This window comes from Lutra lutra, chromosome 1 (assembly GCF_902655055.1).
Source record: "Lutra lutra chromosome 1, mLutLut1.2, whole genome shotgun sequence".
NCBI lineage: Eukaryota > Metazoa > Chordata > Mammalia > Carnivora > Mustelidae > Lutra > Lutra lutra.
Genome location: NC_062278.1, coordinates 134,081,932 through 134,104,787, shown reverse-complemented (window position 1 = coordinate 134,104,787; position 22,856 = coordinate 134,081,932). Strand labels below are relative to the sequence as shown.

Below are 22,856 nucleotides of genomic sequence, written 5' to 3'. Positions count from 1 at the left end.
AACAGTTCCTGGCATGCAACTGCTTAGTAAATATTTGCTTAATGAAAGAATTTCTGGGTTGTATAATAGATATGACATGGAATCAATCCCCATGGAATTTAGAATATTTTCAAGACAATAATCTATGACATGAAGTAGACCAGAATATGGGTCTGAGAATGGAAATTTGAATATAGTATTAGTGAAGTATTTGGGGGCTGGGGAAAGAAACATCATAGAGGATACAGACTTGGAGCAGACCCTAGAAGATAAGAAAGACTTTGACAAGCAGAGAGGAGAAGAAACTGTGTGAAGGAAAGCACAGGGTTGGAAAATCCTGAGTGTGGGTATTTTGGGGGGAAAATGATCCTGTCTTATAGGCATATTAAAAAAAATTCTGTGGTCACTTACTTTATTAGGTAGCCAGTACAGTGTTGTTTACAATTTTTTTAATGGAGTATTTGAACACAGCCAGACTTGGGAGGATTTTGAATAGGCTACTCAGTGTAGAAATATTTTGAAGGCTGAGGGATTGGCAGCTAGGAGACTAGTGGGTGTGTTCTAACAGTCTCCAAGACAAGCAGCGATTGGATGACTCAAGAGAGTGAGGATAGGAGGGGCTCATGATGATTCTGGAGGATTCTGCCTTTAGGGAACTAAGGTAGAGAGAAGAGGACTGGATGACTTGTGGACTTCCGGCATGAGAGTAGTAGCCTCCCAGAAGTAGGAAAATCATGAGAAAGAGTGGTGTCAGAATGAAGGGAACCATTTGTTTTGGGGAATAAAGGAAAGAGTTTAGGGCTGGTCGGAGATGCAGTTTCAGAGGCATTTGGAGTTTTAAGAAGACTCTTTGTGGTGTCCGTTTGTAAGAAGGGGAAGAGGAGATAGTGCATCATTTGAAAAGAGGGGAAAGAAATGCATACTGGATGCTGAGAAGAAGAGTTGAGGAAGGAGAGGTCAAATTATCAGCTGGTGCAGAATAGATAAGGAAGGGGGAATGAAGTAACCATTGCCTCTGGTGGCTAAGATGCTCTAAAGAATATTTTAAAAAATGTAGCATTTGAGAGGAGGAGAAAGAAAGGGAAAGAGCCTACAAAAGGACTAAATAATGAGTTGGTGAGGAAGAAATGGATTCAGGGCTATAAACCACTTTTTGAAGAAGCTAGGCGTGGGGGCAAGGGGGGTACATTAATTACCAGTCTAGCACAAACTGAAGCTTGGTATTTGTTTTCTTTTTTTTTTTTTTAAGATTTTTATTTATTTATTTGAGAGAAATAATAAGAGAGAGCATGAGAGGGGAGAAGGTCAGAGGAAGAAGCAGACTCCCTGTGGAACTGGGAGCCCGATGCGGGACTCAATCCCAGGACTCCAGGATCATGACCTGAGCTGAAGGCAGTTGCATAAACAACTGAGCCACCCAGGCACCCTGGGAATTTGTTTTCAATGATCGGAGAAACTGTATAGTATGTGTCTGAGCAAAAAAGATGGAAACAGAAAGAAGGTTGAAGATGTCAGAATAGATAATGGAGAAATTCCTTGACCCAGAGGATGAGAATGAGGGCATGAGAAGAGGGGCTAGCTTTGTAATGAAGATCTGCTAAGAAGGACTGAAATGTTGGATGCCAGCTGTTGAGTTGCAACGACCATTGACTGGAGGGTGAAATGAGACAGATGGAAAACAGGGATAATCAACTCCAACAGGGAAGGATTCCAAGAGCATGCACTGTAGCAATAGTAGTCTGAAAAGGAAAGTTTGGGACAGAGACAACTGCTGCCTTCTCACCCTCAAGAAGGCTGCAGGAGAAGTGGTGTCACTGATGAGAATCAAATTTATCTTACAGTGAGGAAAGATGTAGGTCTGTGTGCAGATGTCATGAATGCATACAGAAGGTTTGCTTATGAAATGAAAGCGCTCCAAAGGGTATGGCAGAAGGAACCAGGAGAGAGGTAGGCAGGAATGGAGGGTTATAGGTGTGGGTCAGTTATAGGTGCGAGTGTAGAAGGAAATAAATAGGAGCAGGGTAGTTGTGCCAAAAAGATTGTTATTAATAAGAGGGACTTTTAAAGGGGGGGGGCAAGAATTTAGAAACAAATGCCCTCAAATCAAAGCAAGCCCAAATCCTTTGGGAAGTCCCAAGATAAATTGAGTCCTCTAGATTCATTGTTAACTGAGATGAGACCCAAACACTTAATCCTACCTTGTTCCAATAAGCTCAAGTCCCCAGGGAGGCAAGCAACTTAGTAATTAATCCTGGGTTCAGTGCCTAGCTGTACCAATAACAAAGTGACCCGGATCAAGTCATATGGCTTCCCTTGTTTCCCTACCTTAAAGCAAATGTTCTCAAAGTTCACTGTGTATAAGAATCAGATGAGAAGCTTATTTAAAAAGGCATATTCTTGGGCTCCATTACCAGAGACTATACCGGGGGGGGGGAGGGGGCAGGAATTTCCTTTGCATGTGGACCTGAGGGAATCGTGAGGTAGGTAGCCTCCAAAGAATACTTTGAGAGTCACTACCCTGAAAGAAAGATATCAGGGAAGGTGATCTTCTGTTTCCCATCCATGGAACCCAATTCTATTTTAGTCTCAGAGTTCAGTACTGGTGGACATTTCTCCATTTGTACACTTTTCACACTTAACTGGGTTGCCTTTCTATCCTTAAAAATGAGTTAACCACTCCCACTCCTTAAGTGTGGGCTGCACACACTTCTGCACTCCTTCTTCCAAAGAGTACATTATGGGAAGGGCAGGGAGGAATAACTTGACCAACACTACCTCAGCCAAGTGGTCAAGATTAACATCAATAATTATCCTGTGTTGACAGTATGTTCTCTTGATAATGTTGTGCTGAGAATGGCACTTAACCTCTGTGGTCTTTACCCCTAAAGCCCCTAAAACCCAATTTAATCATGAGAAAAACCCCAGTTGAGGGATATCTTATAGACTATCTGAGTGTACTCTTCATAACTGTCAAGGTCATCAAAAACAAGGAAAATCTGATAAACTGTGTTACAGTCTATGTGAGCTTAAGGAGACGTGATATGGTATACTGGGTAAGATCCAGGAACAGAAAAAAGATATCAGGTAAAAACTTAAAAAAAAATCTAAACAAAGTATGGACTTTAGTTAATAATAATGAATCAATATTCCTTTATGCATTGTAATAAACACGTCCTACTAATGTAACTAATACAATGTTAACAATAAGGGAAGCTAGATGTTGAGTATCTAGGAACTCTCTGTGCTACTTAAACATTTCTATAAATCTAAAATCTAAAATTTTAAGGGTTTTTTTTTTTTTAAAGGCGTTAACCTTCTTTTGTAAAGCTGTGTTAACTTTAACTTTCTCAAGTAGCTGGACTTGACTCAACATAATACTGAGATTGATTTATAACCCACAGTAGATGTTCTACTAGTCAGAAGTCAGGAACTGTTGCCATGGATGTCGTGCTACCCTGGTTACCTTGATCAGCCCTTCAAGCTAGATTAGTAAGCCTGTTGTCTTTGCAGCAGCCAGATGATTTGATGGATCGTCTTGGAAACAATTTTGTTAATTTTTTTAAACAGTACAGAGCTTCCTCTTTGACTCATAGTAAGACAGTTCCAAGGGTGTAGTCCATGACACTGGGCTGCCAAGATGGCAGATTGCACTAAACAATGCATCAGACTTGCTGGGACTTCATTCATCAATGGAGGAGACCTCACTGGCCAGCAACAGCAATTCTTTGCGTTACTTACACAACTCGCAGTCCTCACCACAAATCTGTTGTCACTGTGTGTGATGCACATGGATGCAATTGTATAACTGTTGTCTTAGTACCATCACTTCCAATTTCCTTTATAAAACACACACACACACACACACACACACACACACACACACACATATGCACAAACAGCAGCAAACTAATAAGGACATGTTTCATTCTATTTGACAGGGAGAACCTGGAGATTTGGGAGAAAAAGGAGCTGTTGGCCTCCCGGGTCCTCGAGGCTTGCCGGTTTGTGTTGGATCGCTACTTTTGACCTGGCACTTGGAATCTTCTAGTTCAGTAGATATCCCATGTGGTTCTCTGAAGAGTGCATTAAAGATACCACCCCAGTCTAGCCTGATAGCCTTCTGGAAACTGAGATATTATCCTCAACTTGGAATAGTTCCTTAGCCAGCTCTCCTAAGGTGGCAGCTTCCCTGGTACCAAACATCCTGGCTGGGATGCTTTGAAGCTAAATGATAAACTGGACAAAACTTACGTTTAGCATCCCTATAACCCTTCTCCCATTCTTTCCTCCCATCAGAACCTGCTCATCAGAAACCCAGCCCACACTCTCCTAGTGCTCAGGACTTCTTACAAAGACCTTCTGCAAGGGTCTGACAGTAGCCTCTGGCCAGGCATTTAGGAGGTCTTATTCTCATCTAGCAAACTGAAAGGTATTTAAAGTACAGGTGTTAAATAGAAGAGCTAACAACACTAACTCCTTCTATTGAGATGACTGTATGCCTGAAATTTTCCCATTCAGTCTTCATAATTACACCATGGGTAGTTATAATTTTTAGTCCCATTTTACAGATGATACAAATGAGCCTCAGAGACAATGCACCGTCTCTGTCTGTCATTGAGAGTTGCCTTTAGTGCCATTATGTTAGTGGCATTATGTTAGTTAATACCAAATGTTAGTGGCCAGCCCCAGAGAGAGAATCCACTTCTTACTTTCTCCTAATCAAACCAAAAAAACTGGGTGTCTTATTCTCATGTGAGGAAGCCTGCCTCCAGTTTATAGTCTGGGATATTTGTAAATAATGCCTTTGTTTACAGGGTGATGATGGCAACCCAGGTTATGGTAGCATTGGAAGTAAAGGAGCAAAGGTAAGACACATTGACTGGAATCTGGACATTTCCATTTGTTTTCTGTTGCTTGTTTTGGTTTTGTGGTCTTTATTTTTGACACATTCAAGAGAAAAAAAAAAGCACTGAATAGGGCAGTCTTGGACATTTGGAGATAGATTTTGATAATTTATTTGTTGATATCCCTTGGAGACTGTGGTAAAAGAAAAAAAAATTTGATGGCTTAAGGTGCAGGCAACAACTGAAACTTGAAAATTAATTTTCTGTTCCTTTGCAAAGATGTGCGGCCAGTGCCTGACTTGTTCTAACCCGAACAGTGCATCTAATCTTAGCAGTTCTGTGCTAGGCTTTACTTAGGGAGGCATTCCAAAGTTCTCTTCTTAATATGTTTAACCATTGGTAAGAGGTTTTTACAGCGTCTTTCTAAATGCATTGGGCCAAGCAATAACTCAAAAATAAAAACTTTTAACTTTGTGGTACATAAACAATGAATCTTGGAACATGAAAAAAAAATTAAGATGTTAAATTACAAGTTTGTATTTTGAACATTTGAGGGTCTGGAAGTAAGATAGATAAATTTACAAAACCAGTGATTCCTATACACTAACAATTACCACTTAGAAACCATAATAACAATACCCACAAAAACACAGTAAAGATTATCCTTTCTGCAAAATGTTTGAGACTTACAACAAAAAAAATTACTGAAATTAAAAACTTCACTAAATGAAGACGTCCAAATTCTTGTTGGAAGGTTTAAAACATTTTAAAGGATCAATTTAATTCCAAGTGAAATCCCACTAGGAATGATGCAAGAGGCTGTCTGGAAGGATAAACAAACCCCCAGAAGCTAAAATTTCTTTGAAAAAAGAAATCACTAATGAATGAGACATTTCCACAGAAATTTTTTTTTTTTAGAATAGGGAATTAATTGAAAACAAGTTCAGTATCTGATGAGGAAAATATTGAGTAGTTTATAGCACTGGAATATTAGCCACTCTTTAAAATGAATGTATATGAAGTTTACAATCACGTAAAGAAATTATGTGACAGGGTGCCTGGGTGGCTCAGTGGTTTAGGCCTCTGCCTTCGGCTCAGGTCATGATCCCGGGGTCCTGGGATCGAGTCCCGCATCGGGCTCTCTGCTCGGTGGAGAGCCTGCTTCTCCCCCTCTCTCTCTGTCTGTCTCTCTGCCTATTTGTGATCTCTCTCTGTCAAATAAATAAATAAAATCTTTAAAAAAAAAAAAGAAATTATGTGACAATATCAAGTAAAAATCCAGGATATAAAAAAATCAAAAAGAATACTTAACCCAATTGTGCTAAAAATGCATTTTGAAGAGCTTAAAGAAAATATGGCATTTATAATGGTTCTGGGTAGTGAGATTTTAGATGATTTTTCTCCTTTCTATTCTTTTGTATTTTATATATGTTTGAGAAGACTCTACTTATAATAATCAGAAACTAAACTTTAAATAAATTATTTTCATCAAATGGGGATTGTCAGACATCTTCAATTATAGTCCATGGACTAAGTAAGGTAAACAGAAGCCTAGAAAACCAATGATCAGGTTTAGGCTCTAGGCTTCTCAAATTTCTCCATTGAAATATATGTTAGGAAGACTGTTTCAGAAACACTTGACCATCTGGCCAGCTGTCCTATTAAATGCCTTCAGTAGAAGGAAAGCTGATTTGTAATTCCTCAGATGTGCACATTTATCCAGTTATCTAGGTTGTCATGATATTTTGGTATAAATAGCTTAATTTAGAAATTGGAGCTAGTTTCTCAAATAGTGCTGTACAGTTTAATTTTTAGTTGTTTTGGCCCTCTCTTGATTCAGAGATGCTAAAACCAAGTAAGGCAGCAGGTAAAATTAAAGTCAGCATAAATCTACCTTGGTGAGGTGTGCAAATATTAATTTTCTATACTGTCAATTATAGGGGCAAGAAGGATTTCCTGGAGAAAGTGGACCTAAGGTACCGTGTACTTCATATTAAGTAGAGATCAATTAGAAATTAGTCCTGAGGCTATAAAATCTATCACAGGACAATAGAAGGATAATTATAAAATGAATGGAGAGAACATTTAGGGGCACATGGGTGGCTCAATCACTTAGGCGTCCAACTTTTGATTTCGGCTCAGGTCATGATCTTGGAGTTGTGAGATTCAGCCCCTCGTCAGGCTCCATGCTCAGTGTGGGATTCTCTCTAAAGAAAGAAAGGGAGAAATCTTTATGAGGAAAATGGGGAAGACAGAAGCAGACTTTTTTTAAAATTTAACTTCTAGTTTTTAAATTCGTAAGTAAAGGAAGAAATAATCCTTATTTCTTCTCACATGGACTCCTCCTCTATCATATGTATTTTCTTCTTTGCTCAAAGGAAAGTAAAATGTAAGGAAAACCAAAACCTGAATTCTTCACCTTGCTCAATTTTTCCAATGTGATTATAAGTCACCTTCCAATAATATGTTAGCAATGATGCCTTTTACCTTAAGGCTATCACTTTTACTAGAAACATTTACTGAGTTCAGTAAATGCCAGGTCCTGTGATAGGATCGGAGGACAAAATAAAGGGCAGCGCTCATGACTCAGAGGAGGCTGTGTTGTGGCTGGACAGACAGAGACTCAAGTCAAACAATGAGGCTGTAGCATGCTGTGTAGAGAGCTATAAAAATGGGGGGCGGGCGGAGAGAAGCAGGGAGATGGCAGACACTTGAAAGAAGACTGTTGAAGATTAAAATGTATATGAAAAACATCTTAATGTTGGAATAAGTTTAAAAACATATTAAGATATCGCTCTTTGATTTTAATAACCATTGTGTTTTTCTGAACTTATCTAGGGTGAGATTGGGGACCCTGGTGGTCCAGGAGAAACTGGACCCAAGGGAGCTAGAGGCAAGACGGTAAGCTTCTTAGATTCTAATGCCTTTCCACCTTAGCTACTTTGGGAAGTCCTTTTCATGCTTTTACAGTCATTTGAGTTGTCACTTGTTCCCCAAGAATTGCAAAGTGTGTGTGTGTGTGTGTGTGTGTGTGTGTGTGTGTGTGTGTGTGTGTTTTGAAGGCAAACCTGGGAAAGGGAGATGGGTGTATGACTCATCCTCCAACACCAGCAAGAAGGCAAAGAAGTGTTTGCTTTTAATGAACAAGTTCACCTGTCCTGGCTGCCAAGGTACCATTCTCAACTCTGGAAATAATGTTCGTTTTAGGAATCCTTGTGGTCAAAAAACAGTTTCACCCTGGCAAAATATGGTTAGTTTAATCCCATTTCCCTGGCAGATTTAGTGCAGCCTAATGTCCACTGGCATCTTGTTCTTCACTCTTAAGTTTTGTTAAACTGCTTTTAATGACGTATACCCTGAAAGATCCTCTGCCCTTTTAGCCTAAGAGACTGTTATTAATTTTTATGAGAGAGTTTCCATTTATGGCTGAATCTGTCCTTGTTATTCCATAGAAGGACTGGGAAATATCCGAAAGCTTTGGCTCACTCATAATGAAGACGAGTGTACAATATAGTCTCACAGACATCAGCATATTCGGGTTCCAGGGGGTTAGGAATGGATTTTTGTATTTGTTGACTCTTTATATTTATACTATGTATAAAGGACATGGCTGCTTTGTGAAAGACATTGTTCTGATAATTGCCTCTCAGTAAATTTGTTTCTTTTCTTCACTGATTGGGTAAACCGATCTTAACACCATGTTAATTAGCAGGAAAAGAAAAAGTGCTATAACCTTGATACTTGAGGTGGTTTTCCAATTTTGTCATCATAGTGAATTTTATTCTGATCCCATTTTTTATTAAGTATGACAAGAGCTTTATGTACAGAGATGAGTTTTTTTCCTAGCTCATTGTGGCTCTTCTAAGGGATCCTGTAGAAGCTTCTTTGCTCTCCTATGTGTTCATTTTCTTTTGCATTACACTTGATCATTTCTACCTCTTTGACTCTTTCCAGGGTTTTTAAAATTTTATTGAAATATAGTTGATATACAATGTTAGTTTCAGGTGTACAACATAATGATTCAACAGTTACATAGATTACAAAATGCTCACCACAATGTGTAGTCACCGTCTGTCGCCATATAATGTTATTAAAATAATATTGGCTATATTCCCTACGCTGTACTTTTCATCTCTGTGACTTACTTATTTTATGACTGGAAGTTTGTACTTCTTAATCCCCTTCACCCATTTCACCCATTCCTCCACCCACCATCCCTCTGGCAACAACCAGTTTATCCTCTGTATTTATGAGTCTATTTCTATTTTTGTTGTTTTTCTGTTTTTTTTTCTGGTTTTCTCTTTGCTTATTCTTTTGTGGATTTTTTTTTTTTTAGATTCCATATATAAATGAAATCGTATGGTATTTGTCTTTCTCTGACATATTTCACATAGCATAATACCTTCTGGGTCCATCCATGTTGTCACAAATGTCAAAGTTTTATTCTTTCTTATGGTTGAGTGATATTCCATTGTGTGTATATGTACATACATTATATATATATATATATATATATATATATATATATATATATCCTATTGTTTGTATGTATATCCATTCTTTATGCATTCATCTATTGCTTCCATATCTTAGATATTGTAAATTATACTGTAATAAACATAGAGGTGCAGATCTCTTTACAAATTACTGTTTTTGTTTTCTTTGGGTGAACACCCAGAAGCGGAATTACTGGGTCATATTGTGTTTCTATTTTTAATTTTTTGAGGAACCTCCACACTATTTTCCATACTGGCCACAACAATATGCATTTCTACCAGCAGTGCACCAGGGTTTCCTTTTCTCCATATCCTTGACAACACTTGTTATTTCTTTTTGATAGCAGTCCTTCTGACTGGTGAGGTGGTATCTCACTGTGGTTTTGATTTGCGTCTCCCTGATGATTAGTGAAGTTAAGCATCTTTTCATGTGTCTGTTGGCCATCTGTACATCTTTGGAGAAATGTTTCTTCAAGTCCTCTGCCTATTTTTTGATCAGATTTTGTATGTGTATGTGTGTGTGTGTTGAGTTGTATGAGTTCTTTATATATTTTGGATATTAACGCCTCATTGGATATACCATTTGCAAATATCTTCTTTCATTTAGTAGGTTGCCTTTTCATTTTGTTGCTTGTTTCCTTCATTGCACCAAAGATTTTTAGTATGATAATAATCCCAATTATTTATTTTTGCTTTTGTTTCCCTTACAGACAGATCCAGAGATTAGTGCCTATGTTTTCTTTAAGGAGTTTTATGATTTCAAGTCTTACATTTAGGTCCTTAATCCATTTTGAGTTTGTGTATATATAAGATATTGATCAGTTTCATTCTTTGCATGTATCTGTCCAGTTTTCCCAGCACCATTTATTGAAGAGACTGTCTTTTCCCTGTTGTATATACCTGCCACTTTGGTCATAGATTAATTGGCCATATAAGCAAGCATAGGTTTATTTCTCCGTTTTCCATTCTCTTCTTTTGGGCTTTGTGTCTGTTTTTGTGCCAATACCATATTCTTTTGATTACTACAGGTTTCTAGTCTATCTTGAAATCTTACATTGTGATACCTCCAATTTTGTTTTTCTTCCTCAAAATTGCTTTGGCTACTCAAGGTCTTTTATGGTTCCATACAAATTTAGGATTACTTGTTCTAGTTCTGTGAAAAATGCCTCTGGTATTTTGATAGGGATTGAACTGAAATCTGTAGACTGTTTCGTAGTATGGACATATGAACATTCTAATTCTTCCAACCCATGAGCATAAGATATCTTGCTACTTGGTTGTGTCATCTTCAGTTTCATTCATCAGTGTCATACAATTTTCACAGGTTAGATCTTTCACCTCCTTGGTTAAATGTCTTCCTGGGCATTTTATTCTTTTTGATGCAATTGTGAATGGGATTGTTTTCTTAATTTCTCTTTCTGCTACCTTATTATTAATGTATAGAAAAGCAAGAAATTTCTTATATTAATTTTGTATCCTGTGACTTTACTGAATTCCCTTATTCTAATAGTTTTCTGGTGGAGTTATTAGGGCTTTCTATATATAAAATCATGTCGTCTGCAAATAGTGACAGTTTTACTTCTTCCCTACCAATTTGGATGTCTTTTATTTCTTGTCTGATTGCTTCAGCTCAGATTTCCAGGACTCTGTTGAATATAAGTGGTGAGAGTGGACATCCTTGTATTGCTCCTGATATTAGAGGAAATGCTTTTGGTTTTTTACCACTGAGTATGATGTTAACTGTGAATTTGTTTGTATATGGCTTTTATTAGGTTGAGGTGTATTTCCTCTAAATTCATTTTGTTGAGAGTTTTTATCATGAATAGATGCTAAATTTTGTCATAAGATTTTATTCATTTGTTAATGTGTTGATATCATGTTTTATTTGTGAGTATGAATTAGTCTTGTTCCCTGGAATAAATTACACTTGGTTGTGGTGGATGAGTATTGTTGAATTAGGTTTGCTAATATTTTATTGAGAATTTTTGCATCTATATTCATCAGGGATATTGACCTGTAATTTTTCTTTGCTTGCAGTGGGCTTTTTCTCCCCGTTTTTAAAATTAAGGTAATGCTGCCTTCATAGAATGAATTGGGAAGTTTTCCTTCCTTTTCTGTTTTTTGGAATAGTTTGAGAAGAATAAATATTAACTTTTCTTTAAACATTTAGTAGAATTCATCTGTGAAGCCATCTGGTCCTGTATATTTGTTTTATAAGTTTTTCAATTTCGTTACTGGTCATTGGTCTGTTCAGATTTTCTTTTTTGATTCGGTCTTGGAAATGGTGTTTCTGGGAATTTATCCATTTCTTCTAGTTTGTCCAATTTGTTGGTATATAGTTTTTCAGAGTAGTCTCTTCTGATCCTTTGTTCCTCTGTCGTGTCGATTGTACCTTCTCTCATATTTCTAATTTGAGTCTTTTTTTTTCTTGATGAGTCTGGTTAATGTTTATCATTTAGCTTTTCAAAGAACCAGCTCCTAGTTTCATTAATGTTTCCTATAGTTTTTTTTTAGCTTCTATTTATTTCTGCTCTGCTCTTTATGATTTCCTTCCTTCTAACTTTGGACTTGCTTTGTTCTCTTTTTTTTTTTTCTTATTCCTTTAAGTATAAGTTAGATTATTTGAGATTTTTTTTTATTGAGGTAGGCCTGTATTGGTATAAACTTCCCCTTAGAAGGGCTTTTACTGCATTCCCCAAGATTTTGAACCATTGTGTTTCCATTTTCATTTATCTCCAGGTATTTTTTTATTTCCTCTTTGATTTCTTTATTGACCCATTAGTTGTTTAATAGCATATTGTTTAGTTCCATGTATTTGTGTTTTTTTTCCAGTTTTCTTGTGATTGATTTCTAGTTTCATCCCATTGTGGTTAGGAAAGATGCTTGCTATAATTTCAGTCTTCTTAAATTTATTGATACTTGTTTTGTAGCCTAATGAGATCTATCCTGGAGAATTTCATAGTACTGCAGTTCATAGCATCAAGGGTGGGGTTTCCATGGTTACTGTGTCTCCATCCCTCCTGCCATTCTCTTTGTGGTCCCTTTACCCTTTGTTGTGTGGAAGCTGTTCAGTTAGCCCTCAGTTCTTTTTCAGGAGGAATTGCTCTCTAGGTAGGAATAGATTTGGTATGTCCTTGGGAGGAGGTGAGTTCAGGGTCTATGACACCATCTTGGACACCTCTTGCCTGTGTAGTCATTATTTATTGGGTTTTAGGGATACAAAATAAAGAATCTGCTCTTTGCTTCCATCCTGCTTCTCCTAGGAGGACTGCATCTCAGCTATAATTCTTTTCTTCATGCATGTTTTTGGATGACTGTCCTTTAACACTATGATTTTTTTTTAAATGACTGAAATAATTAGAAAGATAATTGGAAAACACTTTGAAATTAATCCACATGTCATCTGCATTGAAATACCTCTGGATCCTTTCCCTTGACTTGTTAATGAAGTACTTTACTCTTGAACATTGGAAGCATGCTAACACGTTCAGCTGTTTTTGGGTTCTTGTCCCCCAGTGCCAGATTAATCATTTTTATAAAACAATGAACCAATGGGAAGCATGTGAACTTTTTCTTTTGGCCTTTGATTACTTGAATTTCTTTTTTTCCCACAATTTATCACTGTTTATAACTTATTATTTCACTTGCCAAGCTGCTTTTCCCCTATCTTTGTAAATATTTCCAAATTTGAAGTTTAGACACTGAAAACTTCCAGGTTTTCCTTCTGAAAAAGTTGAAGTTTCCATTGGTAGAAGTTTCTGTTGTTAAAGTTTTGCCTTCAATTTTGAGCGCCTCTTCAGTTTTCTTGGAATGATTATGTTTTTAGTTTTTCTAAATTTTCACATTGTTTTTTTCCTCCCAACCGAAGGATTTTTTTTTTGTCATGGTTTTTAACCTTATTATGTATGTATATGTGTGTGTGTGTGTGTGTGTGTGTGTGGTGTGTATGTGTGTATATACATATATTTTTTTTACACATGCACATACTTTAAAGCAGGATGTGTTCATCTCTGCACTATGAACATTTGGGGCTAGATAAAATTTTTTTTAGATTTTATATGTTTAACTGACAGAGAGAGGGGGAGTACAAGTAAGCAGAGCAGCAGGCAAACAGGGAGAAGCAGAATCCCTGCTGAGCAGGGAGCCTGATGCAGGGCTCCATCCCAGGATGCTGGAATCATGACCTGAGCAGAAGGCAGCCACTTAACCGACAGCCACCCAGGTGCCCCAGGGCTGGATAATTCTTAGTTGTGGGGGCTCTCCTGTGCATTGTAGGATGTTTAGTAGCTCCCTTGGCCTCTACCCACTAGATGTCAGTGGCACTGCCCTTCTCCACCCTTCCCCATTATAAGAGACAAAAATGTCTCCAGACATTGTCAAATTTCCCCTTAGAGGTGGGGGGAGAGGCACAAAGTTCTCCCTAGTTGAGAACCACTAATTTAAAGAGTCAAATAATTTTACTAAGTTTCATATGAAGTGGGGGAAAAAGGCCATCTATCTGCCCCTTATCTCTTTCTTCTCTCCTGTTTCTCAGGTTGTCTTTTTTGCTCTACTTTTCTGGGAGATTTTTTTTTTTTAAGATTTTATTTATTTATTTGACAGAGAGAGAGATCACAAGTAGGCAGAGAGGCAGGCAGAGAGAGAGGAGGAAGCAGGCTCCCCACTGAGTAGAAAGCCCCATGTGGAGCTCAATCTCAGGACGTTGAGATCATGACCTGAGCCAAAGGCAGAGGCTCAACCCACTGAGCCACCCAGGCACCCCCTTCTCTGGGAGATTTCTTTGACTATTTAACAATGCTCCTCTCATGATTTAATTTTAAAGAGCTTATTTTGTTCTCCAAATGTTTTTTACACTATCTTGTCTCATTTCATGGTTGAAACAACTTCTCTTAATTTTCTGAGGATATAAATTAGTATTTTTATGGCTTCTTTGTCCAACACAATCTTTTTCCTATAGTTTTGTTTTTTCTGTATTGATGTCTATACCCAGCGTGTCTGGAGAATGGGCTATTTCTTCCTATTTAAGAATTAAAGACAAAAAGGCTAGTTGGAAGCCCCAGAGACATTGATAGAGCTGATCAGCTACAGGTTTTACTGAAGAGTGGTCTGGCTGAGTTTTTTTCTTAGCAGACGTCTGATATCTGTATCTTTAGGTCTTCTTTCTTTGGTCAGATTTCCCTGAGAAGACTGTTTCAGTTTCCTGCCTGAGGATGAAGTTCTGGCTGTAGTTTTCACAAAACCACATGGAAAAGGAAACCTGAGGGGTCTCATGTCTATTTCACATATCTTCATCGGATCATCCTGTTTTCAGGAGGGTACCATGGACACTCAACTCCGCCTGGAGTTCCCTGGTGCAGATCCCTCAACTTTACCTCTGTGGAGTGGAAAAAGGGACATTCACCCAATTGCAGAGAATGGAGAGGATATCAGAGGATTCCTAAAATGATTTTCAACCTGTCCTCCTTATTTAGCCCTTCCCCTTCACCTCCACTTTTGGAGGTACCTGCTGCCAATACGTGAGCCTTTTGGGAATGGATTCTTGGCTTTCCCTGCTACTGGCTTAGGATCCAGCTTTTTCATATCTGTTAAGTCATTTAACACCTGTACATCTGCTTTCTAGCCTCTGGAGGTTTGTGGCTATTGTCTTCTTTCTCAGTCTTCCTCCGCCCCGCTTTTTTTTTTTTTTTTTTTTTTTTTTTTTTTTTGGCCTTTTAAAAAAATCTACTTAGGGATGCTGTGATGGCTCAGATGGTTAAGGGTCTGTCTTTGGCTCAGCTGATGATCCTGGGGTCCTGCCTGGGATCCGTCCTGCATCAGGCTCTCTGCTCAGCGGGAAGCCTGCTTCTCCCCCTGCCTGCTCTCCCTATTCGTACCAAATAAATAAAACCCTTAAATTTTTTTTTTAAATAAAAACATCTACTTACACCATTTTGATGAAACACTGAGAGGGAGCAGAAGTCATGTATATATGTTCAGTCTACCATTCCCTCCCCTCCCCCGGGAGGTTAATCTATATCTCCTAAAGAAAATATAATCAGTGAGGTTTTTTTCACTCAGCCTAGCACACTGTAGAATACTCAAAGAACATCAACAGTTATTCCCTGTCTCATTGGTAATGCTTGTACAAATTAAGCTGATTTCAGACGACTTCATTTTTTCATTCCTGTAAATGTTATAAGTCCCATGGCATTTTGAATGAACTTAGGAATACTGCCCCGATTTTTTAATTCTAGCCTTCTTTATAATAAATCATACTGCTAAATGCACATGGAAGAATTCTTGTCATATAGCAAGTAGTCAGCAATTGTTTTTATTACTCCTGTTATTCATTTCACTACAAATATCTCCAGCCAGCTTCTAAGTGTATTCTTCTTGTTGTTTCAGGGGTCTTATATTTAAATTTTTGTTCTTCTGGGTTTTTTGTTCACTTATTTGTTGTCATTTGTTGTCTCATTCAGATAAAAATTTCTCCTTTGATCCAGCAATTCCAGTTCTAGCAATCTTCCCTAAGGAAATAATAAGAATCACAACATATAATTTTTCTTGGTATTGCTTTACAACAGCAGCAAACCTAAATGCCAATAATAAGGAACTGATGAAAGAAATCATGGTACATCTGTGCAATGGAATATTATGCAGCCATTAAAAATGATCCCCTCCCAAATTTAATAACATGAAAACTTCAAGAGATATATTTAATTCAAAAAATAACAGGAAAAGTATAAAATTATATTTTAAAAGAATATATATACACATATAAACATATAAAAATACCAAAAGACACCAAATGTTAACAAGGATTATTTGGAAGTGAAAGAATTACTGACGATTTTTTTCCTTTTGTGTGCTTTTCGGAAATCTCTCAATGTTCTATAAGTGTATTCCCTTTGACATTTAAAACACATCCACTAATATGAGGGATGTCTGGGTGGTTCAGTTGATTAAGTGTGTGCCTTCAGCTCAGATCATAATCCCAGGGTCCTGGGATCAAATCCACATCAAGCTCAGCACAAGTCGGCTTCTCCCTCTTCTGCTCCCCCTGCTTGTGCGCATACTCACATGCTTTCTCTCTCTGTCAAACAAATAAATAAACAAATATATCTTTTAAAAAGTAAAATAAAACACAAACACCATATGTATATGTATAAATATAATTTTAAAATAAATAAATTCTGCTTTGAGATATCCACTGGGCCTCCAGGAAAGATGGGATCCCCTGGGGAGCCAGGACCTCCTGGACGCAAGGTAAGTTGAAAAGTCATAAATCACACCAGATCCTCTTCTCAATAAAATGCATGGAGTCTTCATTGCCCAAATGTGCATGTTTTCTATCTTTGCACCTGGTAACTATTTTCACTATTTTTCTGCATTTATGTGCAGAAAAATATCCTAGAGATAGGAGGGGGGGATACTGATTAAATATTAGTCACCATTTCTCATGAGGTAAGGGGAATTTGAGGGAGGAAATGGAAAGTATTGGACTAAAATGTGATCTCTCAATTATGGGTGAATTTTATTTGCCTGGTCCTTGTCCTCCTCCTATATTCAGTAAGTGGTTAGTGAATGAAGGGAAGGGAGAGGAAATTAATAAACAGGGAATAAATGATCCAAGTTGTATTCACATGGAACTTTTCTCCAGGAGTCTGGGTGGGGCTTCACGGCATTTTTCCTCGGTTGTCTTTCTTTGAGAATAGCCAGACTCTTCCCATTCCAAAGATGGAATTGAACATGTGAAATTAAAACCAATTCCACTTTGTGCTTTCTATTCCCAATCCAGACAGATCTCTATATATGTATATTCATTTATTTTGGGAAGACTGTTGGGATTACCTTTCCAGATGTACAGTCTGAGTCTGATTCCTTTATCATCCAACCAATGATGGAAACAGGAAGGTTCAGTTCAGCTGCTGTTCAGTGGCCAAGGCAAAGTATGGGGCTGAGGAACTCTGAATGTCCCTTAAGGTTGGGCAGTTATAAGAGATGGATCAGCCTCATCTGTATCCAAGCCATAAGCCTGCTCCAAAGCTCTTCATGCCAGTGTTAAGTATTCACCTCCATCCTTAGATTCTGACAACCCTTATTGTCCACAGATGGGGCTGGAGGAAGGTGGCCTTCGGAGGTTTGTGTTCCTCAGGCTTGCTGCCCTCACTTGATTTCCCCTGGAATGTTACTCTTAACTCAGTGATGAGGATCCTCCTACATGTATTCTTTTCTTCCTCTAACTTAATTAGAATAAAAACTTTAGAAATCTTCACTTTCTGAGGTTAGTGCACATTCTGCCTACTGATGAGTGGACAGAGCAATGAGACCACATTTCTTTTTTTTTCCTAGGGTATGAAAGGGGCCAGAGGACTGGCTTCGTTTTCTGTATGTATCTCCTGACTCCAACAGAATGCTCTGTACTCCATTAAATTTATTTATTTTTAGACGTGAAGACCTGGCAGTCAGTCGGTTAATTCTTTGTTTTATTTTTGAACTACAGATGTGTGAGCTCATTCAGTATGTACGGGACCACAGCCGTAAGTATCCTACTTAAATTGATCACCCAAGTTGTCAGAGCATTCACAGAAGAGCAGTGAATTCTGCCCTCAAAATTGAGACAATTTACCAACCAATCTCTTAACATTAGAAATGTCACTGCATATATTTTGAGTCAACATAGATCGGTGACTAGTAATGCCTTCTCTGACTGCCCTCCTCATGTCTATTGGAACCTGTTCCAAACACTAATTAATGATATGTCTAGGGCTTTTAACCTAGGGGAAATTGAGGCATGAGGTCAGAACTCTTCTGATGGTGAAATCAATCAATGGAGAGTCACCTGAACTTCTAAAAATGATTAACACCAGACAATAACACAGGATTGAATTCACCTGGTGTGAAAGCTAGCTGTGATAACAAGGTGTCCTGATGGGTGGGAGCACTTACTTCGGTTTATTGTTTATTACTTCTTTTCTAGAAAGGTATGCTTGGTTACTTTTCATTGAATGATTGATTTGCTTGTAATATTATTGATTTCTGCCTTCATATTTTTTCTCTCTCCCAATTTTTAAAGCAAAAAGGCATTTATTTTGGCAAATGCTCTTTTGAATTTGCTTTAAGACTCCTATAGCAGCATCTTCTATCAAAATATATGTTAGCATCATTAAAGGAATTCCACATACAAGATGAGCAAAGAATTGACTATTTAGTGTTTATTTACAAACGTAAATAAACACTATGACTTCCCAAATAAACACCATGAATGATTTTGGAGCCCATTTCTGTAGAGAGCTTTGGTCTCAAAGCCACAGACTTTTTAAAGCTTTGGATGCAGTGTTGATCTCAGCTCTATTTGTACCATAATGGAACCACCCATGATAAAAATCAAAATATATGTGATAAGTCATGAAGATCTGTTGCTTTGGGCTGACTTAACACAGTTCACTTTTTGACATTAGAGCCATGGGAACTATAATGAGTCAAAGGTAGACCAAGTGTAATGAGACCCAATCTTTTATAATTTGAGAGGCTCAGTACAAAATCACAAATCCAAAAATAGGTACAAAATTATTTCAAAAGAAAGGGTTGTTTAGAACAAGAAAAGAAATCACAACCAACGACTTTTGCTTATTGTAAAAGCACATGATCTTGTGAACACAAAACTAGGTCCCTTCTCAGGGTCTTGCACTGGGCAAGTGAGAAGTCGAAAGCAGAACTTTCTGTGGTGATGGAGGTGTTCTACCACACTGTTCAGTATAGTAGCCACTAGCTACCTGTGACTTTGAGTACCTGAAAGGTGATCATTGCTACTGAGAAGCTGAAATTAATACATTTAATTTTAATTAAAATTTAAATAGTCACATGTGGCTAGTGACTTCCATATTGGATAATGCAGGCCTAAGGCTTATTTATGCTTTATCTGCTTCAGGGTAAATCCACCTCTCATGTTTACACACACACACACACAAATATGTATCAGTACAGACTATATATGTGCATGTATATAAAATCAATATCTACAGATCTCTACATAGAGAAAAATGAGAATAAAGAGACGTTAGGTCCTTTTAACCTTTCCAAATTCAGTGCACCTCTCTGCAGTGTAACGTTCCTTCCCAGGCAAAAGTTCTTTCCCTCTGACAGTTGGAGGCAGGCTGCTGATTTATGGCTATATATTATCCCATTTCTCCCACCCTGTCTTGTTTTTGCCAAGATGCTGGGATCCACCTGCATTTTCTCCAGACCCTTCCTGTTGCCTCAGTGTTTGAGTCAATTCCAAAAAGCACACAGGGCAGAGCTTCTCCTGCCATGATTTCCCTACACAGTACTAAACTCTCTTCTACGAAATAATAACCCAATCTCCTTTGTTCTTCTCCCCCAGCTGGCGGACATGGTAAGTAATCTTTATTTACATCAAGTCATAATCAAGCTCCAAAAAGTCATACATCTGGAAAGACAAGTTAAAACAATGTGTTGCCTGCCAAATGATATAAATTTCATCTGAGATGTCTTTGCTGCCTCATTCTGGTAGCACAGATCTGCCTCCAGTCAATTACACAGCTTTAGCTGAGTCTCACAGCTGTTTCTCAACCAAGTAGTTTGATTTTTTTATTAATATTTTAATGACTAACATTACCATTGATGTTACTGTTGGTTTTTTTTGTAATAATTGTCTCCTTCCCTTCATTTTCTCTATTGTCTTTGTAGCCTAATGGTTATGAATTTAGATGTGACAACAGCTACCCTCTTAAACCTTTACACTCTATCCCTTCTGTCTAAACCCATCAATCCACACCCTCTGGTTGCATCTTCACTCACTCAACAAATATTTATTGAAAGTGTATTATGGGTGGAGCCTGGTTGGCTCAGTAGGTTAAGCCTCTGCCTTGGGCTCTGCTCAGGCCCTGACCTCAGGGTCCTGGGATCAAGCATCAGGCTCTCTGCTCAGCAGGGAGCCTGCTTCCCCCTCTCTCTGCCTGCCTCTCTGCCTACTTGTGATCTCTCTCTCCCTCTGTCAAATAAATAAATAAAATTTTTAGGGCACCTGGGTGGCTCAGTTGGTTAAGTGACTGCCTTCAGCTCAGGTCATGATCCTGGAGTCCCGGGATCGAGTCCCGCATCGGGCTCCCAGCTTCACTGGGAGTCTGCTTCTCTCTCTGACCTTCTCTCGCTCATACTCTCTCTCACTTCTCTCTCTCAAATCAATAAATAAAATATTTTTTTTTAAAATCTTTAACAAAAAAAGCATATTATGTGCTAGGCACTGGGGACACAGGGCTGAATAAGATGGACACAATTCTTGTCCTCAGAAGCTCCCATTCTAGCAGAGGATCCAGATGATAAACACGTCAAAGGAATATGGAATCCTATCCTTGCTGTGAAGGAGATAAAAAAACAGGAGACTTTGTCACAGAATAATGTTAGGGGAGGAAAGAGCTGCTTTAGGATGGAGGGCTCCTCTTTGAGACAGTGACATTGGCGTTTGGACTGAAGAATAAAAAGGAGCCAGCTTTACAAGAGCCAGGAGAAAGAACAGCAAGTGCAAGGCCATGCTGCAGGACAGATCTAGGCATAGGAACTGATGGAAGTCCAGTGGGGGAGGGGAAGATTGGGGGGTGAAAAAATTAAGCAAGCCAAAGCCAGGTCAAGTTGAACGTGATTCAATATAGGTTCACATAGGAAGGGTGGATTGTATTCAAGCTGGAATGAGAGGGTATTAAAGTGTATTCAAAGTATGGAAGGAAGAACATGAGCTGATGAACAATTTTTGAGCACTTATTTGGGCCATTGTGGAAAAGTAGATTGTAGGAGAGCATAAGTTTAAAGGCCAGAGGAGGGAGTTGTGTTTCAGACAAATGTGGTGGTGCCAGGAGAGGGCTGCCAGTGCTGTGCTTTAAGTACATGTCAGCGGTCTCTCTTTCTCTATCCTTGTTGTCACCTGTCTGTGCCAAGCAGCAGCCATCAGTGTACAGTGTATGGCCACAGAGCCAGATCAGGCCTCTGTGTGGTCATCTGTGCCTTGAGGAAGAACTGCTAGGTACCACCGCAAGCCAGCCCAGTGTTCTTCAGAATCTTCTGGTTCCTGGCAGGTTGCTAGATTTCAGAACATGAGTTTTTCAAGTTGAATTACTCTTTTAGGTACTTTCTCCTGAAAACTTGTGTTTTTTCATATTTCAGCCAGTGCTGTGAATCTTTTTCTTCCCTTTATCTCCAAATTGCACCTGAAGCTGCCTTATTGTGGTGGTGTTCCCATATGCAAATCACAGCCCAAACAAAAGCTGGCAGAAACACTTTCATGTTTAGTCATACTTCCATTTTTTATTGTAAAGTTGACATGACCTCAATTTTTTTTAACATCTGCTCAGCCTTCTGAGTTAGATTCAGAGGCTAATAAAATATGTCCTGTCTCCACTGAGATGCACAGTTTGGTTTAGGGTTAAATATTTATCCTTACTGGTCCTTTAGCCTGTTAGGTCACGGAGTCCAGGACCAGAAGGAGATAATCATCTAGCACCAAGACGGGGACGAAGCTCAGCTGGTCACAGCAGAGGACTCGCTCCTTGACCAGCCCAGGCCAGCCTCAAAAAACCTGAGTTTCTGAGTTCTCATCAAGAGCTGGTAGGCCTCATTTTGCTTTTATTATCTCTGAATCGGACTTGCTGGCATCTGAATGAGAGGAGGTACCCCTCCAAGAGAAGTTCATCATTGAGATTTATTTCCTTTTACCAACCTATATCTCCATACCAGGCCTCTCCCCCATTAATAAAAGTTTTATTCTCCCTGTATCTGCTGCAAAAGAACTGTCCTTTGTTTGCTGCTGCTTCATTCAGTCAGCATTTATTAGAACCCTGATAAATGGCAGGAACTAATAATCTGGCAGATCCAGAGAGACACAGTCCCTGTCTTCACACTTCCTGGAGAGGAAAACATTAATCAGATAATCAGACAAATATGAAGTGTCAACTGTGATAAATGCAGGGTACTGTGATTAGAATGAATGAATTGGAATCAATCAATAAGTCTGAAATTTACATTTAACGCTCAAGTTTACCAATTCAGTTTTTCTATGTAGTAGGTATATTTATTGATTAAACTTATCTTTTCAACTACTAAATAAAAATATATCCCTGAAAGCTTTCCTCATTCTTTTAAGTGGCATAGTCATCACAATGAAAAAGTCTGTAATAATAATGGCTAACGTTAACCGAGGACCTGTTGTGCGCCAGGCACTGTTGTCCTAAGTGCTTTGCCTGTGTTGGTTCACTGAATCCTCAATACAGGGCTTAGCAGTGGCTAATCTTAGGACCAGCACTTTACAAATGAGCAAAGTGAGGCCCAGAGAAGATAAGTTGCCAGGACAAGGTAACAGGGCTAGTGCATAGTCAGGGCAGGTCTCTAACACATCTCTGTAGCACCTACTTTCTACATCTGATGGGCTATTCTTTTTTTTTTTTTAAGATTTTATTTATTTGTTATGCTCCACAAATAAGTGAAAACATATGATAATTGACTCTCTCTGCTTGACTTATTTCACTCAACATAATCTCTTCCAGTC

The 22,856-nt window shown here is 38.4% G+C and overlaps 1 protein-coding gene across 1 annotated transcript in view; it reads left to right on the top strand.

The window, feature by feature from the left end:
• Positions 1-22,856, top strand: part of LOC125104609 (collagen alpha-6(VI) chain) — a 151,597-nt gene that overhangs the window by 97,711 nt on the left and 31,030 nt on the right. Inside the window, exons 25-32 of the mRNA XM_047737212.1 lie at positions 3,918-3,980; positions 4,794-4,844; positions 6,764-6,799; positions 7,662-7,724; positions 16,502-16,564; positions 17,651-17,686; positions 17,802-17,838; positions 19,683-19,694. Of these exons, the coding sequence (XP_047593168.1) occupies positions 3,918-3,980; positions 4,794-4,844; positions 6,764-6,799; positions 7,662-7,724; positions 16,502-16,564; positions 17,651-17,686; positions 17,802-17,838; positions 19,683-19,694 (361 nt within the window). The remainder of the gene's footprint in view (positions 1-3,917; positions 3,981-4,793; positions 4,845-6,763; positions 6,800-7,661; positions 7,725-16,501; positions 16,565-17,650; positions 17,687-17,801; positions 17,839-19,682; positions 19,695-22,856) is intronic.